This window comes from Gymnoscopelus braueri, assembly GCF_963280865.1.
Source record: "Gymnoscopelus braueri genome assembly, chromosome: 16".
NCBI classification, from domain to species: domain Eukaryota; kingdom Metazoa; phylum Chordata; class Actinopteri; order Myctophiformes; family Myctophidae; genus Gymnoscopelus; species Gymnoscopelus braueri.
In genome coordinates, this window is record NC_137616.1 from 32,389,890 (window position 1) to 32,407,203 (window position 17,314).

The 17,314-nt window shown below is 43.7% G+C and overlaps 2 protein-coding genes across 2 annotated transcripts in view; both read left to right on the forward strand.

The window, feature by feature from the left end:
• LOC308103827 (uncharacterized protein) overlaps nt 1-17,314 on the forward strand; it is a gene marked incomplete at its 5' end in the record, with an annotated part of 236,042 nt that overhangs the window by 63,068 nt on the left and 155,660 nt on the right. The gene's annotated exons all lie outside the window — the stretch shown is intronic.
• Nucleotides 1-17,314, forward strand: part of LOC308103642 (tumor necrosis factor receptor superfamily member 21-like) — a 60,162-nt gene that overhangs the window by 12,924 nt on the left and 29,924 nt on the right. Inside the window, exons 2-3 of the mRNA XM_080453732.1 lie at nt 1,378-2,116; nt 8,577-9,224. Coding sequence (XP_080309858.1) covers nt 1,378-2,116; nt 8,577-9,224 — 1,387 coding nt within the window. The remainder of the gene's footprint in view (nt 1-1,377; nt 2,117-8,576; nt 9,225-17,314) is intronic.

Genomic DNA, 17,314 nt, shown 5'->3' on the forward strand with positions numbered 1-17,314 from the left:
AGTGTGAGCAAAGCATCCTAGGCTTCCCACACCTAACTGATCCATAGCCTTTTTCATATTAGAGGCATTGTCCCTTAAAATGACATGGACCTTCTTTTTGTCAATCTTCCAATCAAGCAGCATTTGATTTATGGCGCCCGTGATGGCATCAGCTGTGTGTGAACCTCTGAACTCGCGTGCATGTAACACCGCTTTCCTCAGGGTGAAGTCGGGGTCCACCCAGTGCGCAGTCAGACTCAGTAAGGACATCGGACTTACATCTGAACTCCAGATGTCGGTCGTGAAACTAATTGCTTCTGCACTCTCCACATATGCCGCCAGAAAACCTCGCACTTCTTTATGAATCTGCGGGATGGCTGTTTCAGTAAGATAACTGCGGCTGGGCATAACGTAGCGAGGCTCTAGGTGCTCTATTAAGCGTTGAAATCCGACATTAGTTACCACTGACAGTGGCTGGTCATCCAGCACTATAAACTGGGCAATGAGTTCTGTTATTTCTTTTGCCTTCTTGCTCTCTCTTGGGAGTTTTTCACGCTTTTCAAAAGTCTCTGTCAACGTTGGTTGTTGTTGGGGGCCAGCGTGTGCTCGCTTTTTCTTTTCTGTAGCTTTTTGATATTCCGAATATAGGGCTTGATGGTGTTTTTTAAGATGGTTAATTAGGTTGGTCGTGTTGTACCGTGTATTGACGTTGCCACCGCGTGGGACGTCTTTTAGACACGACTTGCACTGGGCTGTTGGGTCCGTTTGGACTTTTAACACGAAGTACTCCCACACGAATGACATCGCCACTTTCTGCTCGTACTGTTGTTCTTCTAGCCTCCACTCTGCAGCCGTGCTAATAACAAACACTGGTGCGATCATGGCCGCTACATGCTGGACCTAGTGTTGCCACATTTTGTGAGAGAAATAAGCAACCAGGTCTAGGAAAACCTGGGCACAAAACATTTATAAAAAATATTTGAGAACCACTGGTTTAAATAATAATTACAAAAAAATGGAAGGAAGCCAAAATAAGCAAGTATACGTATAGTATAAATAAGCCCCAAAAACCGCAACGCACAACTACAGATTTTTACAAGCAACTTTACAGAAAAATAAGCCCAAAGTCGCTTATAATAAGCCGACGTGGCAACACCGGCTGGAGCCAGCGTGCGACCAGCTGGAGCCAACGTGCAAGTGGGAAGGATCAAAGTGCTGGAGCGGATTACTGGAATGGAGTGCTTTAATCGCAGCGTTTTATCGGTCATTTTGCTGAAATCCGATCCGATCTGATCCACATTTTTTCATTGATATCGAGCCGATATCCGATCAGTAAATCGGATCGCGGCATCTCTAGTACTACCTCTCTCATCTTGTCTCTCTCTCTCCCTCTCTTAGCTGCTGTGCATGGTGATCACCGACAGCTGGGTTGTCAAGGCGTTGAGCATCAGCAGCCTGGCCGACGAGCCCCTCCTCTCCCCGCGCCACTACCAGCATGCAGACCCCGATACGGGCACCCCGCTGGTCTGTGACAAGTGCCCGGCGGGCACCTACGTGTCCTCCCACTGCTCCACGACCGCTGTGCGGGAGTGCACTCCCTGTCCTCAGGGCTCCTTCACTCGGGGTGAGAACGGCGTGCAGCACTGCCACCGCTGCAGGCTCCCATGCCCTGTGGATTTCGTGGAGAAGGTGCCGTGCACACCCACGCAGGACCGTGTCTGTGCCTGCCCCCCGGAGAACTTCTTTGTGGCCGCTTCAGGGCAGAACAGCAGCGATAGTGGTGCTCAGTGCAGGCCGCACTCGCTGTGCATGCCCGGCACCGGCGTCAAGCGCCGCGGGAGCGCCACGGAAGACGTGCGTTGCAAGCCCTGCGCCAAGGGGACTTACTCAGACATGGCATCTAGAACGCTGAGGTGCCGGGCACACACAGACTGCCGGGCCCAGTTGTTGGCGGTGCTCACGCCAGGCACCCGGGAGACCGATAATACCTGCGGCCCCCTTTCTACAAGCCCTTCTTCATCTTCCTCTTCCTCTCCCAACACCACTCCGCCAGGCCCCATGCGGCCTGCCTCTGCCTTTGTACAGGAACCCCTGTCCTCTTCGTCAACGCCCTCATCATCATCATCAGCACATAAAGGTAAGACCACTCCCAACTTAAACACTGTTTCCTCGTGAAATCTGCCTCCCATCCCAAAACGTTGAATGACTGGTAATCGCACGTCTCCAGACCTCTGTCTCGTCAGGCGTACAAGAAGAGACAGAGGTCTGGCTGGCTATGCGTTGTTAAATGACTGGTGCTTAGTTTACGTCATAGCAGTCGAAAATGAGAATAACCAGCGGGTTGATGCTTTTGGTTTGCTGGAGGACAATGCATTTACATGCCCACTAATATTATAATAATATATTATTTTCATATATTAAACCAGCTCAGTGTCCGCCCTGAGATTGGGACCCAATGCCTCCCTGCTTGGCACTCAGCAACAAAGGGGTTGGATTGGGGCTATGCCCCTGCAACATTCTAGCATCATCCAGGGGGTGTACATCAAGATAGGCTCCTGTCCTATGGGCCGCATTGAATTGTTGTATTTTGACCACATGCACCAGAGACCGTTCTATACAGCGGAAACGTCTTAGTCTTATTATTTTCGGTGAAACAGACTAACATGTTTCACATTCATATTTCACAGCTAAATCGCATTTTAGCACTCAGCCACCTTTAGCAACAGAGCACTTGGCTTGAAAAAGGTGTGGAAATATTCAGGTATGCATGGTGGGGAAATTGTACTGTTAATTTGTCAGTGGTGTAATGGTGATTAGTTTTTCGGCGGTTCGGTACGGCGGTGGCGTGCACGCGCGTGCACCGTGCCGTACATGCGCATGCACGTGAAAAAATACTGGCCACATGCCGTGGTGTCCCGTCCAACGACCAAAACACTCAGTGGTGGAAGGTAACTAAGTAAATTTACTCAAGTAATGTACTTAAGTAAAATTTTGAGGTATTTTTACTCAGTATTTCCAATTTTCAGTTTTACTTCTACTACTACCACTCCGAACTTTAGTTACTAGTTAATTATTTTTTATTATTATTACAAAACATACACTACCAACTTCAGCCCTGTATTCATTTCGGCCATTTGAAAATAGCCGATCTACAAGCTCACAATGCATCGCAATGCAAAGCATTGTGAGCTTATAAATCTGCTATTTTCAAAAGATTTGTATACATTTGAAAACTTGTGAAATGGGGACATTCTGCATAAGTATATTTTTTTATTTTGATGCCAATACTTCTGCATTTTTACTCAAGTAAATTTTGAATTCCGGACTTTTAGGAATATTTCTACATTGACGTATTGATACTTTTACCTAAGTAAAAAAAATTGAGTACTTTTTCCACCTCTGCAGGTATGCACGGTGGGGAAATTGTACTGTTATTATTGCTGTATGGGGAGTGTTTAAGGATCAGGTTTTTATCCAGAATAACCCGTTCTGGTAACCATGATCTCACCCTTATTTGGACATGGCAGATTGATGACCGAACGTCTGTGATGTGATGTGACATGTTTGGTCTTCGTGACCAGATTATGCTGGTTCCATCACTGCACTTCGTCTCTGTCTCGTGGAAACCTTGTATGTCCAAAACCTCAGGAAAAACAAAACAAAACTAGACGCGTCGCAATTCAGGGCAATTGCAGAGTGTGGTTGCGCCGACGCGAGTCGCGGTTCGCTGCCGCCGGGACTCGAGGAATACGCTGGGAGGAATACCGTCGGAGGCTGCGCCAATTACATTGTCACGCAACTCCTGAGATCACTTGCGTTTCATTTTGAGAGGATTGGTCCCCCCAACATATGGTTTTTGCATCAAAAGGTTACATTTTGAGCATTTGTGGCGCCCCCTATGGATCAAAGTGGAAATTATTGTTTTGTTGAGTAATCCACACTTGACATGTGATTCAAATTTGGGATTGACTGGACGTTTTGTTCGTGATTTGTGGGCTTTTTTGTAAAACGGGCCCCTCCCGCTAACTTTGGAAGCCATTTACGGACGAACGGTATGGACTATCAAAATTCTGTCGCATAAATACCCATCGCATGGGTCCAGAGATCATGTGTACCGATTTTTGTGAAATTTGGACAAAATATATGGGAGGAGGAGCTAAAAGTGTGTTTTGAAGAAAATTCAAAATGGCGGAAAATCTATCCTGACGCAAATGGGCGTGGCCTATATGGGGAGATGCGTCGTGACCCAAGGAATCCAGGGGAGAATAAATTTTGATTTTACGACCTACGGTTCAAGAGTTATAGGCCAAAACGTAAAGGGGGCTGTTATAGCGCCACCATGTGGCCGACTGGTGTATAATTTTGTTTAATAATTTCGCACTAAATCATGAACCTCCCCTGCAAGTCTTGTAACTCTAGCCCTTACAGTTTCTGAGAATAAAATACTTGAATGGGCATTTTTTCATTTTCCCATTAAAGTGGATGGGGAAATTTAATGCACTAATAAATCAATATCAATTAAACTATGTAACCAATCTCTTAGCAAAGTACAAGCGCACGATTCCCGGTGAAGCCGGTCATTTTGACATATGGCACGAAATTGGGCAAAAAAAACTGTGGGAGAAGTAGCAGCCCGAAATACAGTTTATCTAGAAACATCAACATATGGTTTTTGCATCAAAAGGTTACATTTTGAGCATTTGTGGTGCCCCCTATGGATCAAAGTGGAAATGCTTTTGGAGATTTGTTGAGTAAACCACCCTCGCCATGTGATTTAAATTTGGGATTGACTGGACGTTTTGTTCGTGATTTGTGGGCTTTTTTGTAAAACGGGCCCCTCCCTCTAATTTTGGAAGCCATTTACGGACGAACGGCAAGAACTATCAAAATTCTGTTTCACTCCAGATTATCGCATGGGTCCAGAGATTATGTGTACTGATTTTTGTGAAATTTGGAGCAAATATGTGGGAGGAGGAGCTAAAAGTGTGTTTTGAAGAAAATTCAAAATGGCGGAAAATCTATCCTGACGCAAATGGGCGTGGCCTATATGGGGAGTTGCGTCATGACCCAAGGAATCTAGGGGGAAAATGATTTTTATTCTAGGACCTACGGTTCAAAAGTTATAGGCCAAAAACGTAAAGTGGGCTGTTATAGCGCCACCATGAGGCCGACTGGTGTAATGTGTTTTTTAAATAATTTCGGACTAAATTATAAACCTCCCCACCAAATCTGGTAACTCTAGCTCTTACGGTTTCAGAGAAAAAAATACTTGAATTTGAGTTTTTTCACTTTTTCATTAAAGTGGATGGGGAAATTTAATGCACTAATAAATCAATATCAATAAAACTATGCAACCAATCTCCTAGCAAAATACAAGCACACGATTCCCGGTGAAGCCGGTCATTTTGACATATGACACTAAATTGGGAAAAATAAACTGTGGGCTGTGATGCGGTTAGAAATATTGTTTTTCTATAAATAAATAAAGAAAGAATAAAGTTTATCTATAACAATAGTCTGGTTGCCCATTCGGGCAACCACACTAACAAAACAAAAAACCTGTGTTCCAATGGATCCAAAGTAGTTGTTATTTAGTCACAAGTTCTTGTTAATACGTCATTAGCTAGAATTATTTATAAAATCCGCAGACAGATTAAACCTCTCTCACTTTGACTTTAAAACATTTTCAAAAATAGCAGATCTACAAGCTCACAACGCATTGCGTTGTGAGCTTGTAGATCAGCTATTTTTGCTACTTTTGTGTGACACGGTAGTATGATGAAGTAGGGTGTTAATTTACGGAAAAAACATTACAAATTTAAATATGGAGAGATACAAGGTTTCTGCCGAACAGCAACGTGCTAAGACATGTCACGCCTGAAAACACAAGACTAATTACCTTCCTGTTTTGAAGGATCAGTGTGTGTTTGAATGTATTTACACATCCCTCCGTGCACGCACACACACACACACACACACACACACACACACACACACACACACACACACACACACACACACACACACACACACACACACACACACACACACACACACACACAGTACTGAAAGAAAAAAAGCCACAGAGAGATGACACAAACTCTTGGTGTGTATAGTGACATTCCTTAGTCAGGGAGATGCCACCCATTGGTCTCCAAGCCAACGGATGTCCTTCTTTTTTGGAGTTGTCACAAAGAAAAATGTGTCCATTCTGGGAACTGAGTCCGTTACTGTGACCACACAATAACAGCTTGCGTAAGCCTGTGACTAAGTTGGGCACACAATGTACACATACTAGTCCATGGTGACTAGTCCATGACTTTGTACTGTAGGGTAGGCTATAATACAAAAATACTTTCAGGGGCGTTTACGATATTTACAGAACACCAACATTGTGATATGTTTTTGTTTACATACGTAACTTTTAGCCAAGTGACGTGCTTGAAGTGGGTTCACAATAGCTGCAGTGCTTGCTTAGCAACAAAATCCATCAAAAAACGTTAACATATCGACTAGTTAAAAAGACTAGGCCTGTGGACACAGGCCAGAATGATTTGTAGCATGTAATATAAATAACATGTTGACTTTCCCTCACCCAGTGTACAAGGTGCAGGACTTTATGTATAAGGGCTTGATATGTAGGCATGAGAGGACAATGTAAAGGAGGTCTATACTAGAGTTCTCAAATTCTGCCCGGGACCCGACCAAACGTAATTTCACGGTAAGGCTGACAGAAATGGCAGTGGATGCGTTGGATGCAGCTCAAAGTGAACTTTACTCAGGTATCTATTTCGTTGCCGTCCGACCTTCCTAGCCTATGTTATAAAAGAAAGAAAGAAAGTTGTTTTGGCCATTATCTCTGGAACGGAAGGTACAATCTGCTCAGTTCAAAGCTTGTTTGATGCGTGACTTTAAGGACATTAAGCACATAATGACACTTGTTTGGGTTTTTCGGGTTTTCAGGCCTAAAATTATGGTAATTGTTCGGGCCGGCCCAGTTAGGGCCCAGTTAGGGCCAGGCCTTAATTTTCAGGCCCGTTGAGAACTCTAGTTTAGAAATGTATCTAGAATAGTATAAAATAGGGCTTACGGGTGGTTAAATAATATCAGCAGACAAACTCCCACTCTGTTGTTTTCTACAGTAGTCTGTTCTAGAAAACAACAATAGTGCCCCCCCTCTCTCTCATCACATTTCCAGTGTCTCTCTCCCTCTGTACCCCCTGCTGCCCCCTAGTCAGTCAGTCAGTCGGTGAGTCAGTTATTAGTCATGCAACCAGTCGTAACCTGACCCCCCTTCCCCCCTTTAAACTGACATGGCTGTTAGTTTGAGGGGGGAGGGCACTATTACATCATGAGTGTTCTTGTCCTTCAGGTCTCTGTTACCGTCAATGATGAGGGTGGGGCGGAAAGAGGGAAAGTGTGTGTGTGTGTGTGTGTGTGTGTGTGTGTGTGTGTGTGTGTGTGTGTGTGTGTGTGTGTGTGTGTGTGTGTGTGTGTGTGTGTGTGTGTGTGTGTGTGTGTGTGTGTGTGTGTGTAAAGGTCCTTACACACCGGGGGGATTTTTTTCATGCGAATAATACGTATTTTTTAAAAACCTTATAAAGTCAATGCAAGCTTCCACACCAGTTTCGCGGAGCGAAAAAGGCGTCTTTTAATTATTCGGAACGAGTCCGAATTTTGCGTATATTCGCATATTCGCCGGTGTGTAACCGCCTTAAGACCGCTAGATTCAGACAGATCACTTTTGTTTGTGATTGACAACGAGGACAAAATCTGAATTACAGAGCTAATCAAACGTTTAGTGAACAGGTGTATCACGTAAGAAAGAAATCGATCGGTCATGGATACTTCTAATTCGATTTGATTCTGATTCTTTATTTTATGTATTTATTATTCTTTATTAAATTAGATCCTACTTAATTATTTTCAATATATAATTTAATTTCATTTAATTCACAAATTTGACTGGACTGGATTAAACGTTTTGCCTGTTAAAACAACAACCTCACTTTGTGAGATTACCAGATGTTGTGCCTCTGTACCTGTTAATAAGAGGATGACACAGATTACCACTCATCCAAGGGACAATCCTGCAAATGTTCACAGTGCAGTATAATGCTATTATACAACACTGATCCCATTAGCAGTTCTAGAGGCATATTGAGTTCAGCAGTTGGGAACTATATGCTGTTGTATTGCAATCGATAAGAGTCTAATGAGAGTGGAAAATCGATCTACTGTTCCGGTTCTTTTCCATGGACTAAAACAAAGAATAACAACAACAAATCCCGTCCCGGATGTTTTCTCCCCTTATTTGTATGTTTTCAGCAAAAGGCCTGGGCATGGCTTGAGAGAGGGAGAGACGGAGAGTAGAAGAAGGGCGACGTAGAGGAGAGGGTAAGGGGGGGGGGGGGGGGTAGGGAAGGAGAGGAAGGGCTCCCATTCTGTTTGTCTGGCAGATTGCTGGTGCGAAAGTGTCCGAATTCTGTCTCTGAAGTGACGAAACATCTGTTCTCCTCCTCTCTCTGTTTTCTTTCTTTTTTCTCTCTCTTCTTTTACTCTATTATTTCTATTTATTTTTACTTTCTCTCTCTCAGAGACCAACAACCAACAGTTGCTTGATGGCTGGTCCCCCACAGCAACACCAGTGGGAGAAGAGGAGGCCGCCATCCCTCCGGGCGAGGCCCACCACGCAGAGGGTCTGGTCATGAGCTGGTCCGCCACGCCTTCGCCTCCAGAGGCCCTGCAGGACGACTCGGACCAGCAGGAATCCCCCGCGCGGACTCCACCCTCCCCAGCCCCTAAACAACAACAACACCACCGCACCCACCCGGACCCCGACACCCCCAACAAGAGGGCCACGGAGGGGGCGGAGGACGGCGTGGCCGCGGGGTCCGGGTTCGGCGTCGGCCGAGGCGTCGGAGGGGCCCAGGGGAGCAGCGCGGGCGGAGCGGGAGGCAGCGGCGTCTCCAGAGACTACTACAGGCCCACCCGCCGGGGGTCCCCGCGGCCGAGCGCCCAGCGGCACTTTGACATCAACGAGCACCTCCCCTGGATGATCGTGCTCTTCCTGCTGCTGGTGCTGGTGGTGATCGTGGTGTGCAGCGTGAAGCGCAGCTCCCGGGTGCTGAAGAAGGGCCCTCGGCAGGACCCCAGCAGCATCGTGGAGAAGGCCATACAGAAGAAGCCGTCGGGGCCGCCCGCGCAGATCAAGGAGAAGTGGATCTACTATTCTAACGGACAGGGTGAGTCCCTCTTCTGGGTTTTTGTTACGGCAGCGGGTCGACAATATCATCCAGAACGACTTGCTTTTTAACCCATTAAGGCCTGAGGTTCCGATTCTGCAAAATGTCTTCTAAATCCTGGCAGTTTTCTTAAAAACGTACTATGTTGCTATATCAGTGGTTCATTTTCATATCAAGGACCCCCAAAATTATATGTATTTGGCCGCCGCTGAAAATATTTAGTTCCAGGGACCCCCAGAAGCAAAGATTTGAGTTAAAAAAGTTAGCTTTAAAATATATATATATTCAAAAATGTGCACAAATGTTCACGATTTAAAAAGAATAGCAGATTTACAAGCTCATAGCGCAGCACTCAGTGATACACTATGAGCTTGTTCTGTATATCTGCTATTCATTAATAGCCAAAGTATAAAATAATGGTTTAAGTGGTTACACGGATGGGTTCCCGGTTTTAATGGGTTAAGTGTGAGGTCGGAGTAAGACACATGAACATTGAACAGGAACAATGGGGTAAATGGTCAAAGAATGTTTTTATCTAGGAACATACCTAACATTTACAGTATCTAAAACATACCTAGCATCTATCTAGGAACATATCTAGCATCTAGTATCTAAGAACATACCTAGTATCTAACCTAGCATCTATCATATCTAGTATACTATTGATTGTTGAACATACCTAGCATCTATCAAAGGACATACTGTACTTAGCATCTACAATAGCTAAGAACATTGCTGGCATCCAAGAACATACCTAGTATCTACCTAGCATCTAGCAAAGAACATAGTAAGCATATGTAAAAACATAACTATCATCTATCGAAGAACCTAGTAAGCATCTTAGAACATACCAAGCATAACATACTGAGCATCTACGTATAATAACTATCTGGCTAAGAGCATACCTAGCATCTGTGTAAATAACATACCTAGCATTATTCCCATTTAGAGGCAGATTCTAAAAATGCCTTTATAAACCCTAACAGTTTTCTGAAAAACGTAAGTATATTGTTGTCGTGTGAAAACCTTTTATTATCATTTTTAAAACATTTTAAAATAGTGAAAATAGCCGATCTACACGCTATTTTCACAACTTTTGTGCGACACTCTTGTATGATGAAGTAGGGCATTCAAAGTTGAAACATGAAGATGCAAGGTTTCTGCCTGACAGCTAAAATTGCTCAAATCTAAAATGACACAGATGCTTTCCTGGCTTGAATGGGTTAAATAGCCCACAAGCAAGAAGTGAAGACACAAAGATAATAGTGCCAGACGGAGTCGAGGGCCATTAGGGGTTGTATAGTATTATTACTGGAGGATTGAGGTTGACTGTAAATGAGGTGGTGGAGCCTGAAGAGGTGGGGCTTTCAGACTGCGGCGGATGATAGGGAGTGACTGCAGTCCTGACTGACAGAGAGAGGTTTGCTAATGGGGCTTGTCACATGGCGTGTTTATATGTTTTGGGTACATTAGCTGGTAGAGTATAGTAGGGGTTAAACTTGCTCCAGGACCCGGTAAAAGAAACAAAAGCTGTTTTTTTGGCCATATTGACTGCTTTAGGGACTGAAAAGTTTTAGAAGCTACTTTGGTGTGGCTGACATCTTTGTGTCAGTCACTTGAAGGATGGTAGGGAGTATTAGAACAGAGAGCTAGCTAAAATTGGTATTTTTAAAGCTCATGTTTGACACTTTGGGCTAAACGAACGCAATATTTTTGTCACTTTAATGGAACAAAGTAAAATGCTCAGCACCAGGTAATCTAGGCTGTTATGCTTGAGATTAGATCTGAAAGGTTTCTGCGATTCTGCGCAACACTAAGATGAACATGTGAATTTACGATACGGTACGCTATCTCCGCGGCAATCTTGAACATTCATAGCTTCTCTTACGTGTTTATGGTTAGACAGGGTCTGAGAGATCCACAGGTTGCCACAGCATCATGATCCAGTTACATTTCACTCAATGTGACCTCATTTTGATATCTCGCTGAGAGAAAATATGTTTATCTGGAAAGGCAAACAATTGGACATTTCCCTGGGTGTAAGAAACAAAACCAAACACAAAGGGAAATCCAGAAAGAAAAATCAATATTGGCACTCAAGAAAAAGTATGTGGTAATGATAAAAACAGGGCACCCACCCGTAGCGGCCAACTGTCCTCACACACGCACACATGCATGCATGCCATGTACACAGACACACGCAAACAGATACACAAGTCAACCATTGTTCCCCATGGTATTTATAGAGTAACACTCTGGATCTTTCCCTGCAAGACCATCTGTTGGTGTCGTAACAGCAGGGAAACCTAAATCCAATCGATTCTGCCCCAGAGCATACAGCATGGAGAGGTGACAGTTACACAAGCAAGGACATGACCTCACTGCACCACTGACGGCCACCCCCCCAACACACACACACACGTTTCCACTTCTTACGGCTTTCTTGTCTTTGTTTTTGTCCTTCTCTCCACGCCTACTTTGTATGGATCCTGAAGGGATGACATCATTATGTAGTCCAAGCTGGAAGTTACCTCCACCATACATGGGTTCTATATAGAGCCCCACCGATATATCGGTTTGGCAGATAAATTGGCCATTATCTGACTTTTTTGATGGCATCGGTATTCGGTATCGGCAATCATGCAGCCGTTGTGTCCCGTTTTGTATCCACTTTAAACCTGGCATTACTATTTTGAGTAGGTCATAGGATAAAAAATTCAAAAGCAGCAGATCTACAAGCTCAGAATGCATCACCTTGCTTCGTGAGCTTGTAGATCTGATACTTTTGAAGATTTTTTAATAGGGCTTAAAATGGTCTAATGGTTAAATAAAAAGTTATTTGTGTTTATTTCTATACATTTATTTGTGTATAAGTTAAATGTTCTCAAACTGAAACTGTTCTCAAATCAAGTTTTTTCAAATTGATTAGGACATTTTGCACTCATCCTATATTCCAATTGGCTTAAGGGAGGACTGGCCGGCCGGCGGAACTCTTGACGTCGCTCTGACTCAGACATAACCATAAACAAACCCGATGCACATATAGGCACGTCACTATAACTCATACATAACCATCGGATCGGCATCGGATCGGCATAATGTAGGTGTGAGGGCTGCATAGCGGCCCAAACTCTAGTCTAGTTGACAAGATTTCCCGGTAATCAGACTCTATTATAAGAATGCCAAAAATATGGCATCGGTCTGTCTCTAGTTCTGTACCGCAGACTCCCAATGTAATTGTTGCAATGGGTTCTGGCTGAATTGTTTAACCACATGCACAATTACATAATATAAGTAAACAACAACAACAAAAACAACATAATGGCTTCAAAATTTACGGTTGAGATATTAACATCCATAATGTAATGTGAAGCTCTCAAGACTAATGTTAAAAACAGACTTTATTTTCTGCATCAAATCGAAAGCTGAATGGTAAAAATTGTAATTGTAAGCGAGGGAACCCAGTTTTGAAGGTACACTGGAGCTACAAACTGTAACACTATAGAAAGAGATCAGAAAGACTCATTTTGAGCACTGTCTCTCTAGTATTCCTCTTATCTCTCTGTATCTTTGCCTGCTTCTTCCGACATATTGACACAATGTCTGTCAACATACCCTGTTGCCATTTCACACGGTGGGAGAGAGTGAAGAGAGAGACCCAAGAAACACAAGATCAGGACACCTCCTGTCTGTGATACCCAACTCTCTGAAACCCCTTTGACTGGCCCTCATCCCTCCATTCCCCTCCCAGGGGCGCGTGTGTGCGTGTGTGCGTGTGCGCGTGCGTGCGTGTGTGCGTGTGTGCGTGTGTGCGGGTGTGTGTGTGTGTGTGTGTGTGCTTTGATAAAGTTGAGCCACCCGCTTGTATCTCTCTCCCTTTCTCTCGCTTTCTCTCTCCCCCTCACTGACTGACCACAGAGAACCGGAATGATCTGGTTCCAACTGCACCGGGGTTGGCTGGCTGGTTGGCGAGGCCCGTTACTGGGTCGATCGCTCCTCTTACACGGATATAGAGATAGAGAGGGAGAGAGAGACAAAGAGAGATGGAGAAAGGGAAAGGAAAATGGGGGCGGGGGAAGTGTCTTGAGTTTGACACGGGGGAAATGTTATAGAGAAGCACAGCAGAGCTGGGGTCTCCCAGACATTACCGAGCAGCAACACTTGATATCCCAGAGACTCTAGCTACCAGGTGGCCTGACAGAGCGAGTGAGAGAGGTGGTGGTGGAGGGGGTGACACCATCGCACATATAATTGTTCATTCCACACACTGCCTTGTTATGTTTTCGACTTTTCTTTTTTTTAACCCATTAAGGCCTGAGGTTCCGATTCTACAAATGTCTTCTAAATCCTATAACAGTTTTCTGAAAAACGTATGTTGTTATATCAGTGGTTCTCAAACTTTTTAATGTCAAGGACCTCCAAAATTATATGTATTTGGGCCGTGGACCCCCATCTCAAAATATGTTGTTCCAGGGACAAGATTTGCATAAATGTTCACGATTAAAAAAAAAAATAGTAGATCTACAAGCTCATAGCGCGGCACTTGGACATCTGCTATTTTTGAATAGCAAAAGTACAAAATAATGGTTAAAGTGGTTACACAGATGCGTTCCCGGTTTTAATGGGTCAATTTAGAGTGGGCCCTTTTTTCTCCCAATTTAGTCATTATGCCAATCAATTCCTCACACTGCTTGCCACTGATGTTGTACCCTACTGGCTCCCCTGCCAATGAGGAGCCCCTACCGGGGGGTACGTAGCGCCTACTCCTCCCGCTCAACATTCCCCACTGACAGGTGCCGCGCCCAGCACGTAGGAGTACGTGCATTGACAAAGATCGCCCTCCCCGCCCCGGCTTCCCAACCCCCAAACATGGCCAATTGTATTCGTATAGACACTCGGCAAGCTGGATTCACCGATTTTGTTCAAAATTTGATGGATGGAATTTGATGATCCTTCATTTCAAAGTAGTAAATGTAGAGTAGCAACAAATGTGTCATTTCATTAAAAAAAGACGTGAGGGATTTTTTAACACATTGGGTGCCAAAACCGTATATATACGGTTTTGCGCATACTAACGTTGAGTGCCAAAACCGTCTTTTTTTTTTTTTTTTTTTTTTTTTATTTTTTTTCCTTCACAGCAACAGGAAATATCACTCCTACAAGATTTAGACTCCAATCCACCTCCTGGTTAACTTATGACTTCAAAAACCTGTATCTCGGCTCCTGTGCACTTTTTTTTTTTACAATGTTAATTTAACTATTTTCAACTGGCTGCAACTATGGAATGGATTTCCGAATGTTTTAATTTTTTTCCCCCCGATTGTACGAGACCTGTATGTGTGTAATGAGGGGATCACCGTGAGGACGGTGATCACTGAAAATATTTTGTGACTACTTGAAAAAGGTTCAAAATGTTTAAAAAGTCCTGGCACTCAAAGTATAATATTTTAATAAACCTCTGGCACCCAATGTGTTAAGAAAGAAACATTTTTAAGGTTTTTGAAAATATTCACCTATAACAAAATGCCCAAAATAGCGACGGCAGTTTGAAAGTGGCTAATGAATGTATGGTTGCAGATATGCATAAAAGTAAGGAGGTCGGCGAGGCTTATTGTCGGTATCAGCCGAGAACGCGGTAGTCTATCCCCGTTACAATGAGCTTGACCCCTGGGCGATGGATTGCTGACGTGGCGCGCCACACCTACCAATAAAAATAATTAAGATTTAAGGGCGGGGGCAATTGAGACATGGGACCCCAAATGACGCCCCTGAGTACAGTGAGTAGTAATCTATTGTTCCGTCTAGCAAAGTGCTTACTCGCTTTTATCTCAATTCGGAGGAGACGTGCTCTTTTTGGAATGTTGAATGTAAAGGGTCAAAGATAATAAGAATGATAAAAGTAGAAGATAAACATAGCTGATTCTTTGCTATGTCACAACTTAACCTCGTCTGAGCAAAATGTATTTCTCCAAATAAGTACAGATGCAGAAGGAATTTGTTTATCAGTGCCTCCTCCCCTTTCAAATAATTTAACGATATTTCAGACCAATTCAAATTTACAGCAGGGTGCTTAAGAGGCATTGCATGTTTCTTTAAATGGTTGCCTGGTTTTACATTTGAGTTGATCATGTTTATGCGTGTGTATGGTGTATGTGTGTGTTCTCCCCTCTTTGTACGGGTAATTTACTTCTCGTGTGTGTGTGTGTGTGTGTGTGTGTGTGTGTGTGTGTGTGTGTGTGTGTGTGTGTGTGTGTGTGTGTGTGTGTGTGTGTGTGTGTGTGTGTGTGTGTGTGTGTGTGTGTGTGTGTGTGTGTGTGTGTGTGTGCGTGTGCAGGTATGTGTTGATAAAAGCGTGTGCCCATGTGTATGTATTTATACCGATACGTATGTATGCACATGCAGCCCAAATAGGCACTTTACACTGCTATTTATTCCCTCCAACATAAAACAAAACAGCTTTTTAATCCACCCAAGGTGCATGACTGGCTCCCTGGGACGGTTGTAATACCACTTTTACAAGAACAGTTAAAACAGCCAGGCAATAAATGAAAAAAGAAAGGGAAACATTGAAGAAAGGATCACACACAGACCTGGCATTCTCTGATAGCAAGCCAGGAAGTAGTCAAAATTGCTACTTTTACACTGTTTGGCCAAACGAGGCTTGCCAGGGCCAGCAACCTAGGTAAAAATGTTTTTATAGCACATGATCTGAAGAAGTTATTTGTTTATATGAAACTATAGTATAGTCCAGCTGGTAAGTCTTGTCTGCTGGCAGTAAAAAAAATGCTTTGGAGCAAACCGAGTATCGTAAATATGAGGAGGCTTGGGTGGCCCTATAGTGGAAACCCCACTAATCATGACTATGATATGAGGGCCGCAACTATTGATACGTTTCTAAGCGATCCTTTTATTGATTACTTTTTAGATGAATTAAATATTCGAGAAGCGCAGGTTTTTTAAGCGTTATTTTATACTTTGTCGCACATCAGTGGCCTGGAAAAATAGTGAAAATAGCCAATCTACAACCTTAAAAGAGGTGAGCTTGTAGATTGTAGAACGTTTTCATCTAATGACATGCCCAAAATAGGGATCTATTATTTCATTCTATTATCGATAATTCGTTATTATAAATTAAATAGATTAGTTTGATTAACCTCGGAAACCCCCCGCAAACAGGGCCTAAACTTAGGTTAGGTTTGTCCCTGTGCCTGTACTCAATTCAAGCTAGTCAATTGTATTTGTGTAGCACATTTCATACCAGGTAGACTCAATGTATTTCACATTTAGTCTCCCTCTCCCCTGCCAGAGAATTATGCAACATTATACACAATCAAAGTGGCGGCACCTATGCATAAAGCATTTAGAGGTTATGTCCACAGAGAACGTTTTTTTTTTAGCTGGCAGCACCTGTCTGCCATGCATTTCTATGGTGCGCTCCTCTTCCCAGCGCCCGAGCATCGCGCTTCAGTGCTGTCGCCGCTCTCGTCTCCCAGCGTTTTTGGCCGAGTGCCCTGGGCGCTTCAAGCAGACAATAGCTCAACTTTTGTAGAGGAGCGCCGGTCATTTGATCCTCCTGATTGGGTCTGACAACACGGTAATTTAGGAACCGGCGTTGAATCGTTCGTTACATAACCCTGAGAAGTCCATGTTTATGTTGTTTCAGCTAAAGCTATTTGTGCTAATAACAGAGGACAGGACGTTTGAGCACAGCAATGATTAATAGGTTCAAAACGTTGCGGGCATCAATAAACGCATGCGGGCGCTTTCTGGACATGATGTCCAAAGTGCTGCTCAGTAATGCCACGTGCACGCACAACTTAACTAACCGAAGGCCTGGGAAAACAAGATCTTAAACCTGCTTTTCAAAGATGATACAGTTGTTGCAGATCTCTGGTCATCAGCAAGTGTGTTCCATAGTGTAGGGCCATAGTACTAAATGCATCTTCAGCATATTTACATGTTACTCTAAGACTATGTCCTAGTTAGGAGAGCAGTACCTGAGTATCTGAAACTTCTAGGTAGTGAACGGGTCAAATAAGTATTTAGGAGCTGTACTGCCGTGAAATCAATGATGTAGCGTACAGGAGGCC